A 16,601-nucleotide genomic window follows, 5' to 3' on the forward strand; every position below is an offset into this window, starting at 1 on the left:
TTTGCCACTTTGCAGCCCTTTGGTGATGTCCTCAGGCACTAATTTGTGCAATATCAGTGATGTTCTACATTAACTTATATGTTATGTTATGTTTTCCTGCAAGATTTAAAAGTGGCATGTATAAAATTACCATAAAGGCATCAGAGTCATATGTGGACTGAGTACAGCTAGCCTAACAAATACACAATACTGTTTGTGTGCCCTACAGTATTTTTTTTTCCCTCAGATATTTTTATTAAAGTTTCTGTATCCATTTTTTACAAAAGACCTACAGTATTTTTTTGATTGAAATCACAGTTTGTATTACTTTTATCAAATGTAAAGGTTCATATCAACGTGAAAACTGAAGCCCCCACACTCACTACAGTGTCCATATATATCACAGAAATCACCTTCCTACTGCGGTGCTATAATTTACAAGCAGCACTGAACGCGGCGTGTCCCCATTGGCTGGTGCGGGTTCATTGAATCCCCTCCTCTACCTTTGTCAGTTCCTTGCGCTCCCGTTGAAACGCCTGGTTGTTGTTTCCCGGGGCTTGGAGGAAGGAGAAGTTACCTCTGCTCCGCTGCAGGTTTTCGGGACACCGAGAGAGGACAGCGGGATCTGCCGAGGAAGCTTTTCTTTCCCCTGTGACCACCCGGCTGGCCGTTAAACTGAATGGAGTAGCGGGATAAAAAGGCAGGAGGGATTTAACCTTATCCATCACCTTGTAAAGCACGGCGCGGTGAGAGCGGCAACGTGCAGCACTGCTGCGCTGGATTGTGTAGGGAGCAAACAAGGGAATAACACAAACAGAGATGGTTTACTACCCGCAGGGACCTTCACACACACCACTGCTGCTACTGCTCCTCTGAACTTTTCAGTCCTAGAAGTGCGCAGACGAGAAGGGGGTTAAGAAAAAGGGGCTCGTTCTTATCAGCAAGAAGGGATTAATGATGCCGGACCAAATCACAGTTGCAGAGTTTGTGGCAGAGACCAATGAAGATTACAAATCGCCGACCGCCTCTAACTTCACCACCAGGATGTCCCAGTGTAGGAATACAGTGGCTTCCCTGGAGGAGGTGAGTGATGGTAGCCCCTTGTTTTGCAAACATAAATGAGTTATATTCAGATTTTCCAGTATTGGCAGGTAGTGACGTAAACGGTTACCACTCACTTACACATCCCTTAACCTTTATATTCACGCTTTGGCAAACTCAGACATCATTAATTAGAGGTTTTTTTACTGTTTTGCGTCTACAATGTGCTCTGGTTGTAATTCAGTTTAATTTTAATGTCCAATTAGAGATCAGTCCTCACAGGTTTGCACAGCATTTACAACATATCTATCCGTAAACCCCCGATTCCCCAAAATGGAAGGAATCTAAAAATGTATAACAGAGGAGGGGTTCTCTTTTCTAAGAGGACTATACATGCAATAGATGTCTCATGTACTGAGTAAATGAATGAGGTAAATTAGGGGCTGTGAGAGGATTAAAAAAAGAAAGAAATCAGTCAAATATACACGACTTTTCACTGTTCCTGCACAGAGAGCACTTTGTGTTCTCCTTTAACTTGCAGGTCATCAGGAGGAAGGACACTTCCGCTTTGTTTCCTGACAGCCCTCTGCTGCCTCCCTCCCTCTCTTGTTGTAGTTTCCCTACTTTGTGTACTGTAATGGCAGAGCCTCGCCCTGCCTCCTGGTAAAAATAGAATTTCCCACATGAGTAGCTCCGTTTGTTATGTGTGTTAGTGTGTCGCTGCTTTGTTTGCCGTTGGGTGGCATGTGGAGGGAATGGGGGGTTTAATTCTGGTGTCATTAAGGAAAAAAAAGTTTTGGAACTGGTGCAGTCATTTTTCCCATCCAACACCTTTTTATTTAAAAAAATAAATAAATAAAAATGACAAGATGAGGGAATCTGGTGGCTTAGATAATCCACATATGGGCTCAGTGTCAGCTTAAGCTTCCTGATCCTCCACACCTTGATGAGGGTTGTGGCTTCATTTTTAACCTGTGTATATGTGTGTGTGTGTGCGTGCATGGAGGACTGAGCCAGGCAGACGGTCACACACCTGCTCTAGCTGACAGGTGCTTCTCCTTGGCATCAGCCACCATTCTGCACATGGTTTGCCTCAACCTTTTCATTTATTTATTTATTTATTTTGCTGCTGCTCATTTTTTTTTTTTAAAAATAGCCACTAATCTCCAGTTGGGAAGGATTTTCAGCACTGCTCGAATGTCTTTTCCCGTAGAAGTAAACATAAAAGTGTTTTTTCTCTTCTTAAATAGCAGGTCCGCTGTAATTGGTGGCTTTGTGAGCTTGAATTGTTGGGTTGAGAGACTAATTCAGCAGCTTTGTTTTAGAGTGCTGCTGCCGCTGGAGAGGCGCACAGAGTGGCGTGTTGTTGTTGTTTCACATTGACCTGCCCAAAGCTGAGGCTCAGGGAACACAGGGCCTTATTGTTGGGCCTAGCGGAGCTCGCTCACTTTGGTCTGTTTGACCAATTAAACGCTGCAGTGGAAGGGGAACACTTCCTCTCATTGTCTGCAGGCCTGCCTGGAATTTCAAGCGCATGTACGCAAACATAAACACATTTACATACACATGCGTGCACGAGCACCTGTTAGTGGTGCGCATCTTCCTGGTGGCTCATCTTGGAAAAAACTGACTAGCAGTCAAATGGACAGCGTATTTCACGCATTTAACCTCGAGTATAATAATACACCTGCATACTGTCTAGTCATGAATGCCGGATGAAGATTTTATACTGCTGTTTTCAGCATTATACCGATCGTCGAACCTTGTGCTGATTCTGGCCTTTCTGTTTGCTGTACAAGTGCTCATTTCTTTGCTTTTACCCTTCAGCTGACAGTCGAGGACAGAGCAGCAGTGTACTCTGTGATGCTACAGTGTGTTGGTATATGATTTCAGGTGACACTTGTGAGCTTTGTTTCCCTGTACAAGCTCCACTCGACAAGTAGAGCTTCTCCACTAAAAATGTGTTTTTTATAAAATGACCACACTGCTATCATTTGCACAAAAAATGCATTTTATGGTGCTGTAGTGTATCGTGGTATCTCCTGTTCCACTGCTTTAGGAGCTTGCCCCCCATTATAACTTAGCAATGGGTTATTTATTAGTAGAAAGGAATGATTACTAGTGTTAAAACAGTCCTGTTTGCTGTTTGGGAAAATACAGGAGGTTTATCTGCTTTATCCTGTACTGTTTTGGAGATGCAAACTGCTTATAAACCTGGACGCCTCACCTCTTTGGAAGGTTGCATCCAATAATCCGTTTTCCTAATGAAGCGTGTTGTAAAGTACCTGATGGGCTTACAGTCTCAACTTCTTTAAAGACTCTGATCTTCGTTTCTGGCTGTTTATAGAAAAGCTTTAAACATGTTAACCAAAGCGGAGACTGCACCGCTCTGAGAGTTTATGTAAACGGGTGCACATTGTTGTGTAATTATTTCTTTCCAAACTTAATTGCATCTGACAGAATCTTAATTAGGCTAGTAGCTTTAAAGTGCTGGCTATTAGGAGGCCATTCAGAGAGCTTGTGCGCATGTGGGTGCTCGTTTGTAAAAACCACAACAATAAAAAGCTGTTTATCCAGTAAGAGGATATTGGGCTTTGTGTCATGGCCCCCCTCTGTGCTCATGTAAAACACTTGTGCTGACTTTGCTCTGGGCACACTTTTCAGCAGTCGAGATGTAGGATCTGTTTTTCTTTATTCGTAATAGTGTGTAATCGTTTTTTCTCATTCCTTATTTAAAAATATGACACTGAGGCAATCGTTATTATGTCAGCTGTCAGGTTCTTTTTGTTTATTTTTTTTTAATGAATCAACCAAATATAACACAGACTGTGCATATCAGGAAAAACCATGAGCTCAAGTGGAAAGCAGGACTTGCCCTGAGGGATGATCTGATCCCTGTCTATTGATCACGCTGAAGAGTCATGCACTCAAGGCTCACTCGAGGAGAAACTCATGAGTATGTTTCGCTGAAGTCAGAAATTGGCACACATTGTAGTCGTCTCAGGTCTGTTTTTGCACCTTTTTTTTTTTTTTTTTTTTCCTCTTTCAGTTACTAAAGGCTGCCTGGCAGACAGACACCTAAAACAGCTGCAATCAATAGAGTTGCCTCCAGGAACGAATCTCACGTGCTTTCACTTCTATCTTTGGCAGCAGTACCTGGTAGTTTCGTGTACTGTCACTATGTTGCGCTTGAAGCTCACAGAGGAGGTTAAAGAATTACTAGTACATTCATTCTGTGGTAAAGTGGGTCACTTACTGGGTTCGCGATGTGTAACATCAACAGTCCTCTCAAACCGTTGGCTAACGGTATGAAAGAGATGTTAGTCATACTTTAGACTGCTGAGCAGCAGCGTCTGGGGCTGTAAAACAGCCGTCACTACTTGATATTCAAGACAAGCTTTTGTGTTCTCAGCCCTTTGATCAACCCTTTGCAGGCAGACACACAATATCCGTTATGACATTACAGCTGCTTTCTCATTTAAAGTTGTTTGACAGTTAGAGTGCTTGCCTCCCCAGTGTAGCTTCGTATGTAAAAGTATCCCTAACTTGTTCCTCGACCTCAGTATATTTGTCTTTCTGTTGTTGTATAGTTATATGATATGTGTGTTGCTTTTGTGTGTGTGTTTTCTTTTCTTTTTTCTTTTAAGGATCATGTAAACCATTGTCCACCACAATACACACACACACACACAACAAAGGAAGACGATTACTTCATGTAAAGTAGCATAAAGTATTTATGAAAGGCCACTTATCATGCAAGTGTTTCAACATTTGACAAAAAGACACCTTACAGCTTGCTCTAAGTGCATGGTTTAGGTAAGGCCTCAGTTAAACAAGACTAGAGATGAGTCAGCAACCTCTAGCTGCTAGGGAAAATGTGTATTTCCAGGGAAAAATGTTTATCTCCTGGCTGTTTGTGACTGGTAGCTGGCACTCACTGTGAAATTGACTGCTAAAGCCCTGCTCACACAGACCAAGAGAGTGTTAAGTGATCTCACTGTTGACCACAGAGTGCTTGGGAGAACTTGATATTCTTTAACCTGTTGAGGTTTCTGGCGGTCGCTGGAGTGAAATTGGCTGCAAAGTTCAGTAGATGGTACTGCACCAAAAACCTTCCCGTGATTGCTTTAGTTGCAAGTTGGGTGCGGTGGTTGACAATAGTTTTCATGGAAGGTGCCAACTTGTCTGCAAACACTCGCTGTTTACTGTACATTGTGTTTACTTTGGTTTACAGTAAAACTGCGATGCAAGCCAGAAGTGGAGACCGTTCACTTTCAAAGTAACGGTTGCTTACTGCTTCAACCAGCACTTTCCAAAAGGTGCAACTTTTACTTTGAAAGTCAACATTTCTAATTCTGGTTTGCATCACAAGCGTTTGTTACAAGTCACCATCTTTCATGCAGTCTACAGGCAACCATGGTGATGAACTAGAGACCAGTTGCAAGGAGGTTGTTGTAGGTCTTTAGCTTACAATGTGAAGCTGTTGTTGTGATTTGGTGCTGTGTAATTAAAGTTAAATTGACTTGCTACAGCAGCCAGTTTCACCTGGTGACAGCCGGCAATGTCTAGAAACCACTTGCCATCTGGTTGAGGAATACGTGTTTTTCTGTAGCACCAGCAGTTTCAAGGGCATTGTCAACTGGGCTCGATGCGATTGTAAGTGACGTGTCAGAATACCGCGTGCAGGATGCAGCACCAAAGATATCTATTTGCCCATGCGTGCATACAGATTTTATGCAAGGCAGATTAATCAACAGGTTAAAGATCTGCTGATGTCCGATCAGGCGGTTTAAAATTTGCATTTTTACATGCACTTCCATTTGTTCAAGAGCCTCGGGGCTGCAGTGCTTTTGTGAAAACGGCTCAGGTTACTGAGCCAGAAAACTTAATGAACCATGACAAGGAGCAACTAGAGGTCCAGTCTGAAGCTTTAAGTGACTTCAAGCTCATTGAAATGCTAAAAAAAATCAGTTTCTTGATGTAATGGCAATAGTAAATGACTGATGCAGAATACTGCATGCCCTCTAATACACCCACTCAGTGGGCCTCTCCTTCCGGCCTCTATCTCATTGTTAAGTTTATTAATTTTTCGCAGATGAATAACGGTTATTTATAGCCAAGTCAGCTTTTCATGGATTGTTCCTGGCGTTGAGGGCAGTTGGGGGTAACTCGGTCTTGAAGGCTAGCATCATTATTCATCCATCTGGCTATTAATTCACCCAACAGAGGTCCATGACTCTGGCATGCCAGCTATGCATTGTAAAGCCTGCTGGATTATTTGCACTTGATTTTGTAGTGAGATTATTTTGTGAGTATCTCTGGGAATGGAAATGGCATTCACAGCATGCACGGGTGCTGGCTCTGCAGCCCATACCAGTCTGCAGTCTGGTTCTCACAGACTGTTACTAACTTTTCTAATGCTGGTGTGCAACATGGGGATGTGGCTTATGAAAAAAAAAACAGTGTGTTTAAAAAAACAGCAGCTGATTACTGCCTGCTCTGAGTCTTTAGCCTCTCATCTCTTTATAGCACCTCTAAGCCTAATCTGAAGCCACCAGTTGTTATGGGTACATGCTCTAACTTGACGCTATCCTCTGTTAGCACATGGTGATATCTCTTAATTTCTAGTCTGTTCTGCATAACCGGTTGGAGCAGGACAAAACATTTATTCTTCTCTTCTACTATTTGCGTTGACATGTTTTACCTAAAGTGCAACAATTTGTGGTGGATGTGTCAACATCTAAAGACAAATGTGGTCTCCTAACTCATTTTACACATGTCATTCTGCTGGCTTGTGTTGATTTTCCAGCAGCTCCCGGGCCTAAAGAGAGCGTGGCCTTCTCCTGTCCTGATTGCTGCCCCATCCCAGGCGTGGTTGGTGTTAACGGCTGTGACCTGGTCAGGGACAGCAGCTGCACCCCCATTGGAACAGGTGGCCTGGAGGAAAGTTTTAACAGCCTTCAGACAGAAGGATTATCAGTGCAGGGACAATCCACATCTAATAGCTTTAGAGCCACACAGTTGGATCTATAAGCTCTTACACATACGGCCTAAATGCGCCGTCTGGTCCAAGTGAGCAACCCAAACCCCCAGCCACCTCGGCCAGTCTTCAGTATCCCACCAAAGAAGCTTAATGATGCTCTCAGTAATTGAAATGGGATTTCTGGCACGATCACAGCAGTCTTGTCTCCTCCCTTCATTCTAACTCTTTATCCGTTGTCCCTCGACTTTGCCTTAACTGTAGTTAAGGCACCAGAATAGGCCAAGTATGTTGAAGCAAAGCCAAATCTTGGGATGAGCTCTTGAATTTTTAGCTTTTAGTTTATTTTCTATAGTAATCTTGCTTGAGGTACTGGTGATGGAATACTTAAAGTTGATATCTGGGGAAAGACATGTTGCATGTGATTAAACACTCTCACTTTATGACTATATCTGTGGTAAAAGTCCCTTTTCATTATCTGTGTGGGACTGCTAACTCAATGATTCCCAAGGGTTTCAAATAGGAGGTGGCTGTCAGGCGTCTGGGGCCTGGTAATGCAGTGTTTGTGTTATCATCCTCCTCAGATGGACTCTGGCCAGGACTCTCTATGATGTACCTCATTAGCGGCAAGCGTCCCAGCCTTGTCCCAGTCACTTCAAAGCATTGATGCCTTTTATCCTCCGTGGCTTTGACTGTTAGGATGTGATATGATTTTATTCAGTTTTGTGTGCTGTCTAGACTTGTGGGTGAACGCATCAGGACTTGGTAGCGAATTCATTTTCCTTTATTGCAGCCTGTTAGTCATTGTTAGACCTAATAAGTCTGTTTCATTAGGAGACAGGGTGAAAATAGTCAGAAACTGAGTCCGGCATGGTGAAAAGGACTGAGGTTAAAGGACAAACTGGCTTCTCTCTGTCCTAAACAGAGGTTAGGGGGTTAGACACCAGGGGCACTTGGGGGTGCCTGGAAATTAAAGCCCATCTCATCCATCAGAGTGTCCTGGCCCAGATTGTCAGAGACGGCTGCTTTTGATGGCTTTTGTTCCCTCACAGGCTCTACCTCTTCCATTAATGAACTCCGCTATTGATTTGTAGTCCCGTCCACTCCATGTTGCTTAGGCCCACGGCGCCGTGGGAGGGGTGAATCCTCACAGTTGTGCTGTCCTGTTGTCACTTTCACTCAGAGATCTGACCCAGACCTCTCCTTTGTTTGTTCTAGCGTTGCCTCCTCAGAGGCTCTCAAGGCAATCTTAGTTCGATTGCTTCTGACTCGCTTGGGGCCTAAGATCAGTTGTACGGTGTTGGAATTACACATCGGTAGTTTGGAAGGTGTGAAACCTCCAGTCGAACCTGCACCACCACCCTTCAGTTGTAGTACTGCTCTGCAACATCCAACATCTGTCCTCCTACTGTGCAGTTTTCATAATATCAGTGATAAATTAAATGTTTAGCATAAGTCACAAAGCAAATGCTCTAAAATAGATTTGTAGAATTCATTTGTGGGAGTCTGCTGCAGCACTGGAAACAGTGATACTTCCTGCAATTTTTGAAGCATGTTTTATCTGCAGAGATTGCCCGAGTCTGACACTTTTCAGATTGTCTGAGTTTCGTAGAGCGGAGTGAGTTCATGTCAATCGGAGCTCTTTTCAAGTTCTGAGTTCCCGGCGGAGTTCAGAGAGGGTTGTGTGAAATACAGGTCATCCTCGTCTCTACGTCTGAAGTGCGCTCTCAAGCCAACAACGGCACACAAACACAATCGTGGTCTCTGTAGTTTTTTTACAGCAGAGTTTTCCAGGAGAAAACAGGTCATTTTCCCCTCTGTCTCTCAGGCATCTTGTTGTAACTGTTGGTCTCTGGCACAGGAGTCTCTGACACCGTGAAGCTGGCACAAACGTCCGTGTGAAAAGAAGCCAAACAGAAACTTTAAGGTGAAGTCAGAGGAGGGTTTTTTCCCCACTGCTTCCTCAAAGTGCAGCACATTTGGTCCTTATTTCCCCCCCCATCCTCTCCTGCAAACTTTTATCAGCCTCCTGCTACTTTTATAAACTTCATTAAATACTCCCCCTCAAAGTTAGGCAGACCGTTTTAGCAGGTTTTAAATACATGGCGCCATCGGGGTCTTAAGCCTGCTGCTCATTTAACCCTCATTTTTAAGATCTTTTATGTTATATTTGAAGTCATGCACAGAGCGTGGCGGATACAGTGATGCAGACCTGAATCTGTTAGTGATGGGCTGGGGCTGCTCAGATGCTATGGATGCATTTCACTTTGATGCAGTGCAGCTGTCTGGGGAAACCAAAAGGAAACCATACTTGCATCGGGGTCTCTCACCTTGTAAAATGTTAAACACCCTGAAATACGCCTCGGGACTTAACATGAAAGTTTGTTTTCTCTGCCACTTAAAGCGCTGCAGTTGATGTTGTCATCCCAGCGTGATTTCTGGCAGCTGGTAGTCAAGGCTGAGGTCCAGCAGCGGTCTTTGTAGTGCTCACCGAGGAGCTGTAAAGCAGCGAGTGCGCGGTGCTAAAGTACTTGTGGGTGGATGAGATGTTTTCAGAAACTTGCAGTTGGGGAGAAAACTTAAACAGAAACGAAACCGAAACTTCCCAAGTGAGTTCAAGCTGGAATTATTAGGCTCCCTGGAAAAAGATGTTGACTCATAATAAATGTAGTCACTGCTTAGCTTTGTGCTGGAGTCTTCATCAGTTCTGTCGCCAGAGATGCAAAAATGCACGCATTTCTGTGTTAATGAGCTCATGTCAGCGTGGAGTTTTCCATGCTGACCTCGGGCAGACTGACTTCTCACATCTCAGCAGTCGAGGGAACAGAAAGCCTGCAACTATGGCCCGTTAGCAGTCCGCTCCACGAAACCCACCTCTGTCCAAATATTGACTTTTCTCACTCAGCACAGAGAAAAGTTGTGAATGAAACACTTGAAAGTGTCTTTAAAGGAGCTCTTTTAAAGAGGGAATTCATCTGCAGCTCAGCTGAAGAGGTTTAAAATCGAGATTATAGATAAAATCTGTCTCGGGTGGAAAATCAGAAGCAGAGACATAAGAAAACGGCATGGCTTGAGCACAGCTTCCTCAGAGACGTGCCTCTTGGTTTTAATGTCTGCATGTTTGGGGACATATTATACTCATTATACATTTCAAAGTAGCCCTTATATTTACTTTGAGCCTCGATGCAACTAAATTCATCCACTGTTGGGTTGAGCCTTTTTTCTTAGCTCCTGTTCCTCGCAAACAAAAGGTTTGAACAGGAAGAGAGACGGGCTTCTGCGCTCAGTGTCGCACCTTTGTGACTGAGATGATCATATTAAGCCACATTAAACATGTTGCTTCACATCATACAACATCATACAGAGCCAAGAGTTTAAAAAGCTCTCCAAGGGGATTACTTGTGGCTGTTGTGACCTCAGTGTTTGTTTAATATAATAATAATAACCACTGTGAAGGGAGACTTATGACAAGATATAAGGAAAAGCATAGTAGGTCTACTTCAGTGTTCTGAGTTTTGAGCTGAGACACAGAGCGAGTTTCCCTTCCTGCGTTTACACTGTGAAACATATGGAAGTGCAGACAGCAGCCCGAAGGCTGGTCAGTACTTTGCACTGTGCAGCTGCTTCAACAGCACACCTGCAGAAAACCTGACTTGTCCCTTTTTTGTAATGTTTCAGAGAAGACTGCATATAAATGTAATGTTTTATTTATGTTTCTCTTGGGCCCAAGTATACTTTTTTTTTCCCCCCCCAGGTGACTCAAAAAAAGGAAAGTTTTAGATGCAGTCTCACACAGTGTATAGATGGGCGTTAACCTCGTACACCTAATGATAGATGTTATGTAGCGCTAGTGGTCGACCTGCTAACCGCGGTGAGTCAGTTGCTGTTTGGCCTGTGAAATCTTTTACACAGCTCATCTGCGGTTTCAGATATGAAGTTAGATCTGTCTCATTAAGAGATCCTGTTCCAGTTTTTGCTGTGTGGGCTGACCACCTCGCAGTGGGGAAATAAATATGAATGTGATGTTGAGTGCAGTCAAATGATCTTCACATCAAAACTTAGGCTTTTTCTGTCCTATTAACTCACTCTTTTAGTTGTAGTTGTTTTTTCCGTGGAGCTACTGTACCAACACATGCAGCAAATCCTAGGCTGCTGCTTTCTTACTCCCTGGTTTCCACTATATGAAGCAGACGCTTCCTTGGGTCCCTGTCGCAGGCGGCGGGGAGCTTAAAGGGTAAGGCAAGGTTATAAGACGACTTATAAAGACGCACAGACAGAGCGCAGATGTGCGTGTGTGTGTGTGAGCTTCAGAGAAGTGTGTGAAGATTTCTCGGATTGCCTTTCTTTAAAGTCGAACGTGTTTGTTGTCTGCTGATGGGGCCTCTGAGGAAAGAGGGACGGCATCTTGCAAAGCAGACATGCTGTCATCAGTAGATAGTTAGCTGGCAGGAACAATGGGGCTGGGTCTCTGTCTTGTCTGTCAGTCACTCCTGCATGCAATCATCCAGGAATGTGTTTCTTCTTCAGACAGAGGAGAAAGAGGTGGAAACTGCTACGATAAAACAGCCCTGTTAGCTGGACCCACTTTTGCTGGCGTTGTCTATCACTCCCCGCTGTCTCACATGGTCTTCGTGTTCTCTCTACCTCACTGTGTTTTGGGTTTTGTTTCTCTTCTCAAGATATAAAGGTTCTTTTGTCAGTTACAATTATTTTGTCCTTATATAATGTCACTTTTTTCAGTCTGAAACCAGATTTGAAGTAAGTTTTAGTTTAGAGCAGGTCACCTACTAATTGGAAGGTTGTTGATCTGCATGCCAAATATCCTTGTGCAAGATGGCAATCCCAATTTGCTTTCCGATGCATCCATTGGAGCATGAATGTTATCAATGTTGGATAGAAAGCACTTGCATTGGAAAAGCATAGAAAAAAGTGCTTGTATGAATGAATGTTAATGAGTGAAGTTGTATTAAAAAAAATTCTTTGAGTGCTCCGTTCGAGCAGAAATGATATCTGTCCGCTGTTTTTTTTTTTTTTTTTTTTTTTTTCTCCTCTTAAAAAACCCTTTAAAAAAATATTAAAATAATTTAAATGTAAACTTTAGTGGAGTGGAGTTGAGCATCGTCAGCATTATTCAGCTTTACGGTGTCTTCTTTCCTTCTGTCTCTGATATTATCTATCAGCTGTGGGCTCGCGGCGATCAGTAACATGACATATAATACTCAGCAATTCAGGAAATGTACAAACTCAAGTGAATGGATCACTCTGACAGTCACCCCCGTGACCCTGCGTTAGTCTGCGCAGATCGGCTGCAGCAGATGCTGCTTTGTTATAATCACCACGATGATGATGCTGATGTCATGCCTTTAAGATGATTATCAGTGGAATTCAGTTTGGGTCTCTGATCCTTCACAAGATGGGAGAAAAGTGCGCTTCTAGTTAGTTTACTGTGAACTGCTAACAGGGAGGAGAAAACGGCTGACATTGCAGAAATGTCACATAAATTTGGCTGGTGAAGCAGCTCCAGGCCGGGCGACGAGGCCTATTGTGTGTGTGGATTCAGCTCGGAGCCTGGGCTGATGAAATATTACAACACTGCGGAGTTCCCCTCGCACTGTGAATACATTTCTGCTTCAAACAAGTTTTTAGAAAATGTCGCGCTATGCTCAAATGTGGGCAGTGCATCGGAGTGCAAATGTGTGAAAGTGATTGATGGGTCATGTGAGAATGAGTCAGAGGAGTGTGTTTGGTGGGTTTATTACCCTGCTGGCCTGTCAGACCACTCTGTGCTGATTGATGGTGTGCTTGAGCGGGGGACACCTTGTGTGCTTGGGAGGCGAGATGCCTGTTCCAATGTGCGTGTAAGCCTTGGACTCGTCACTTAGTGTTGTTATGAGAGAGGTCAACCAGAGGTTTAGAGGTAACGGTCTGTGAGAGCAAAGTATTGACAGCTGAGCAGCCAGAACATAAAAATTGGCTGTTTAATATTGTGCCACTGAAAATAGCTCTGACCCATCGGATCGCACTCCGGCACCAGGTCATTGACCCAATGTGTGGGGAGGGAATCGTGCACTCTTGGAGCTTATCCTGGGCTAGTTTTGCAATTAGGTAGGGCACATTTTCTTCCAGCTGGAGGCATCTGTCATGGGGGAGTCCCATTAACCTGTTTGGGGAGCAGTTTTAGGAGGGGTGATACATGTCAAAGTAATATCCACAAGAATGAGAAGACTCTAGCCAATTGCAGCACACGAGGGAGCATGTGAGTAGTGAAATGTATTCTGGGATAGTGCCGCATCCACCAGCGCACCCAGTTTGCATATGCATTGTAAACCTACTGCAACACAAACCTGCTTTATGTGAACAAAGCTGGACTCTTTTATTCATCACAACTGTTATAACCTGCACGGGGAAATGAGGTCACATTGAAATCAATGTTGCCTGAATGTCAGTGTTTCCCTGTGTAGTTTGCAGTAGTTGACAAATAACTTCTAACATAGAGGCTGTTTGCTGATACTGATGCAGAACACATAGCTGCCATCTGACTGCTCTGATACAGCATATGCACCAAAATCTTTAGTCACAAAACTAACAGATTGCGTTAAATCTGATCCATTTGGCTCGTCGTCCTCCATGAAAACATGCACTTTATTGCCAGAGAGTCCCGCTGAGTCAGAGTCAGAGTGCTCCATGACTACCGACCTCGTCTTGTGTCGTGTATTTTTTTAAATTTAACATATCATTCTTATCTCTTGTTAAAGAACTCGCTGTTCAACTTAACTGGAGTGAGCTTGCACCTGACCGTTATCTCAGTGCATGCAGCACACATTTTGCACTTGTTTTAAAATTATGAATTAAACATACACAGATGTTTTATTTATTTATTTATTTTTATGCACAAAACTCGTCTGTAAAATTCTGCCACATGTGTTAGCTTCCGCAGCTCACCTCTGTTTGACCTCTCGTCCTCCAAACCAAAACACACTCGACCTCAGATGATCAATAAGCAGATGAAAGGTTCAAGCATGTTTTTCTGAAATTGCTGGCTAGCTTAAATGAATTCAGCTATACGTGAGGCAGTTTTCATGACACCCTGAGAGTTACAGGGTAACTGTGAAATTGCAAATCATATCGCCTCAAGCGCCAACCCCTCACTATGTTTGATATGTTTTGAGCCTGAAAATCATTAACTCCACCTTATGTTGAAGAGGGGATCAATGAGATCCTCCTGGAAGCCTTCTACACTCTCGCAGAAGCTCAGATACCAGCAGAAATGCTTTGAGTGCTTTTATGGCTTTCGTTCTTAGCACTTGGAGTAGACAAAGGCAAGCCCCAGGTGAGATTAGCTCTACTAAAAAAATGCGCTCTGGGTTAAAAGTCTTTGTGTAGTTGAATTGGTTTGGCGGCGTATGCAGAGATGATACTCTTTGTAGGAAAGCTGTACTTTTCCTCAGTCCTTTTTCCGATTGAAGCTCAGTCAGAGCTACAGCTGCAGAGTCTGTCTGAGCCAGACAGAGCTAATGGGATAATGGCATATGTTACAGATGAGTCATTTAACGGTAGCTGAAGGAACTAAAACCACAGAACTGTAAGTCCCACTTATATGCAAAAGCTTCTTTTAATTTGCACAGTTCCTCTGGTTAAATACATCATATTTTATTTTTAGCACATGTTACTGTTACCAGACGCTGCTGTCTGGAAGCTTAGTTGTATAAACACATATGTTCAGGGGGGGAAAGCAGTTATATTTAGAAATTTGAAATATTAGCACTTTGCACATGCCTGTGTTTTCACAGCATGAAAAATGCCTGAACTGTATATGGGAGAGATTTGGTCTTCTGTGAAACACCAAGTAGAGGTTGACAGTGCGGATAATGTGCTGCTGTTTCAGGGGTCAAGGCTAGGTGAGCGTGACCGCGGGGTATTTTTCAGCTGAAATGAGCAGACTAAATGCATTTGTCAAAGGCAGGAGTGTGTCATGTATCTTATTAGTTTAGCATTTGTGTTAACAGTTCTGCACATATTAAAAAAAAAAAACTATTAAGAAGTTAATAAAGAGAGTAATGAAACAGGAAAATGCCCACCAGTGTCTGCTAATAAGGGAAGGTTAAATCATTCATCACTAAAAGTGAGTGAAGTTGATTGAGAGCTCTCCTGCTGGGGTAATGTTTCTTTTTGCTTCATGATGGATGTGGGAAATAAACTTCCTGCTATGTTTCCATCCTCAGTCTGCTAATCTGCTGATCTGCTAACTAATTTTCTCATCTGCAAATTAGTGATTTGCATCAAACACGCCAGTGCCAAAGTGCCTTAAGCTAGCATGCTTTCCAGTGATCAGGGGTAGACTGCTTTTGTTTCAAAAGAGATTTCCTATTGTAAAAGACTCCTCGGCTCGACTCATATGGCCGACCTTGTGAATGGTAAGTTGTATCCCTCTGGTTTTCCGTCAAACCCACTCTTAGTTACAGGCCTAGAGACCAGTGGGGAGTCCACTGGCAGTCACCAGTTCCTCCACCCAGTTTGCGAGTGGTTGCTAACAGCTTCTGTGAAGCTGTTTGCTAAAGCTGCAGTCATGTATTTTGAAAGTAAAAGTTTAGCCTTTTTTGCCTTCACTGCTGCTCGGCAAGTGGTTGGATAGTGTTTGCAGACTAGTTGGCAAGCAGCTGTGATATGCCGGAAAGCACAAGGAGGTTTTTGGTGCTCTTTGCGTCCAATTTAACATAGTGACAGCCTGCGTGACATAAGATGGCAATGACTAAAATCATCACCTGGCAGCTCCATAATAGTTGTTAGTTTCATGGTTTCTCTATCCATTTTTGTTTTATTTACAGTTTTTTGAAGTTACATCGATTTTACATTGAAGTAAGTGTAAATGTCATAGCTCATTAAACTCATTAAAATGCTGTTAAACTATAAAAGTTTCATCATTCTGTTCAAGACTGATCCCCCACACCCCATTAGTCGTTTTTTCCCTCTTCCATGAGTGTAACTGTATCCCCTAACAGACTGACAGGGTCCCCCCTCTTTACCCTTATAGGTGGCCTCTGTGAGCCCGTACTGACAGAAGAGTGAAAGAGGACATTGTGAATGTTCTTGTCTTTTCTCTGAGCTCTGCGTTTTATTCTGTCTGTCCCTCAACCAGTGCCACTTAATTTATCTGTCACTTTCCCTTCAAAGTCTCTCATCGCTTCCTCTTTTTCTGTTAGTGTGGGTGAGATGTGGCCTCAGGGAAAACGACGTGCTGAGCAGTTATTCAGCATCTCGGAGCCTGGATATTAAAACGATTTATGGATTTAATAAGTTTTGTCATCGCATCTTGTGCAATTGCAGAGTAGAAAAAGTGCGTGTGTGTGTGAAGTATGTGTGAGTACATTGCTGAATGGGAGTCATTGTCTATTTTTGTTTTCAGGGAGTTGAGGGGATCTGATGGGTGTCAGTAAGACGGGGAGCGGGGCAGAGAAAAGTGGCGCCGGCTTTGCCCTGGTCAAGCGGACATACTTAATAAAGTCTCTAAAAACTTAATTTCCTAAAAACCTCCTCACCCCAAAAGATTCCTGTCATCACTGACACAGTGGCGCATTGTGTGAGCTTTTCTCTGTGAGACTGG

General features: G+C 43.3%; 1 protein-coding gene across 4 annotated transcripts in view; it reads left to right on the forward strand.

Annotated features, from left to right (window-relative positions):
- The first annotated feature begins 487 nt into the window (after window positions 1-487).
- Window positions 488-16,601, forward strand: part of asap2a (ArfGAP with SH3 domain, ankyrin repeat and PH domain 2a) — a 60,937-nt gene continuing 44,823 nt past the window's right edge. For 2 of the 4 annotated variants that reach the window (XM_040041675.1, XM_040041676.1), the window contains exon 1: window positions 488-1,062. In XM_040041675.1, coding sequence (XP_039897609.1) covers window positions 934-1,062 — 129 coding nt within the window. In that variant the 5' untranslated portion in view covers window positions 488-933. Of the gene's footprint in view, window positions 1,063-1,915; window positions 2,107-16,601 lie in introns of those variants that run through there. The other 2 variants (XM_040041677.1, XM_040041678.1) reach the window with 2 other exon arrangements.

This window comes from Simochromis diagramma, unplaced genomic scaffold (assembly GCF_900408965.1).
Source record: "Simochromis diagramma unplaced genomic scaffold, fSimDia1.1 OVJJ01000304.1, whole genome shotgun sequence".
In the NCBI taxonomy this organism is placed as follows: Eukaryota; Metazoa; Chordata; class Actinopteri; order Cichliformes; family Cichlidae; genus Simochromis; species Simochromis diagramma.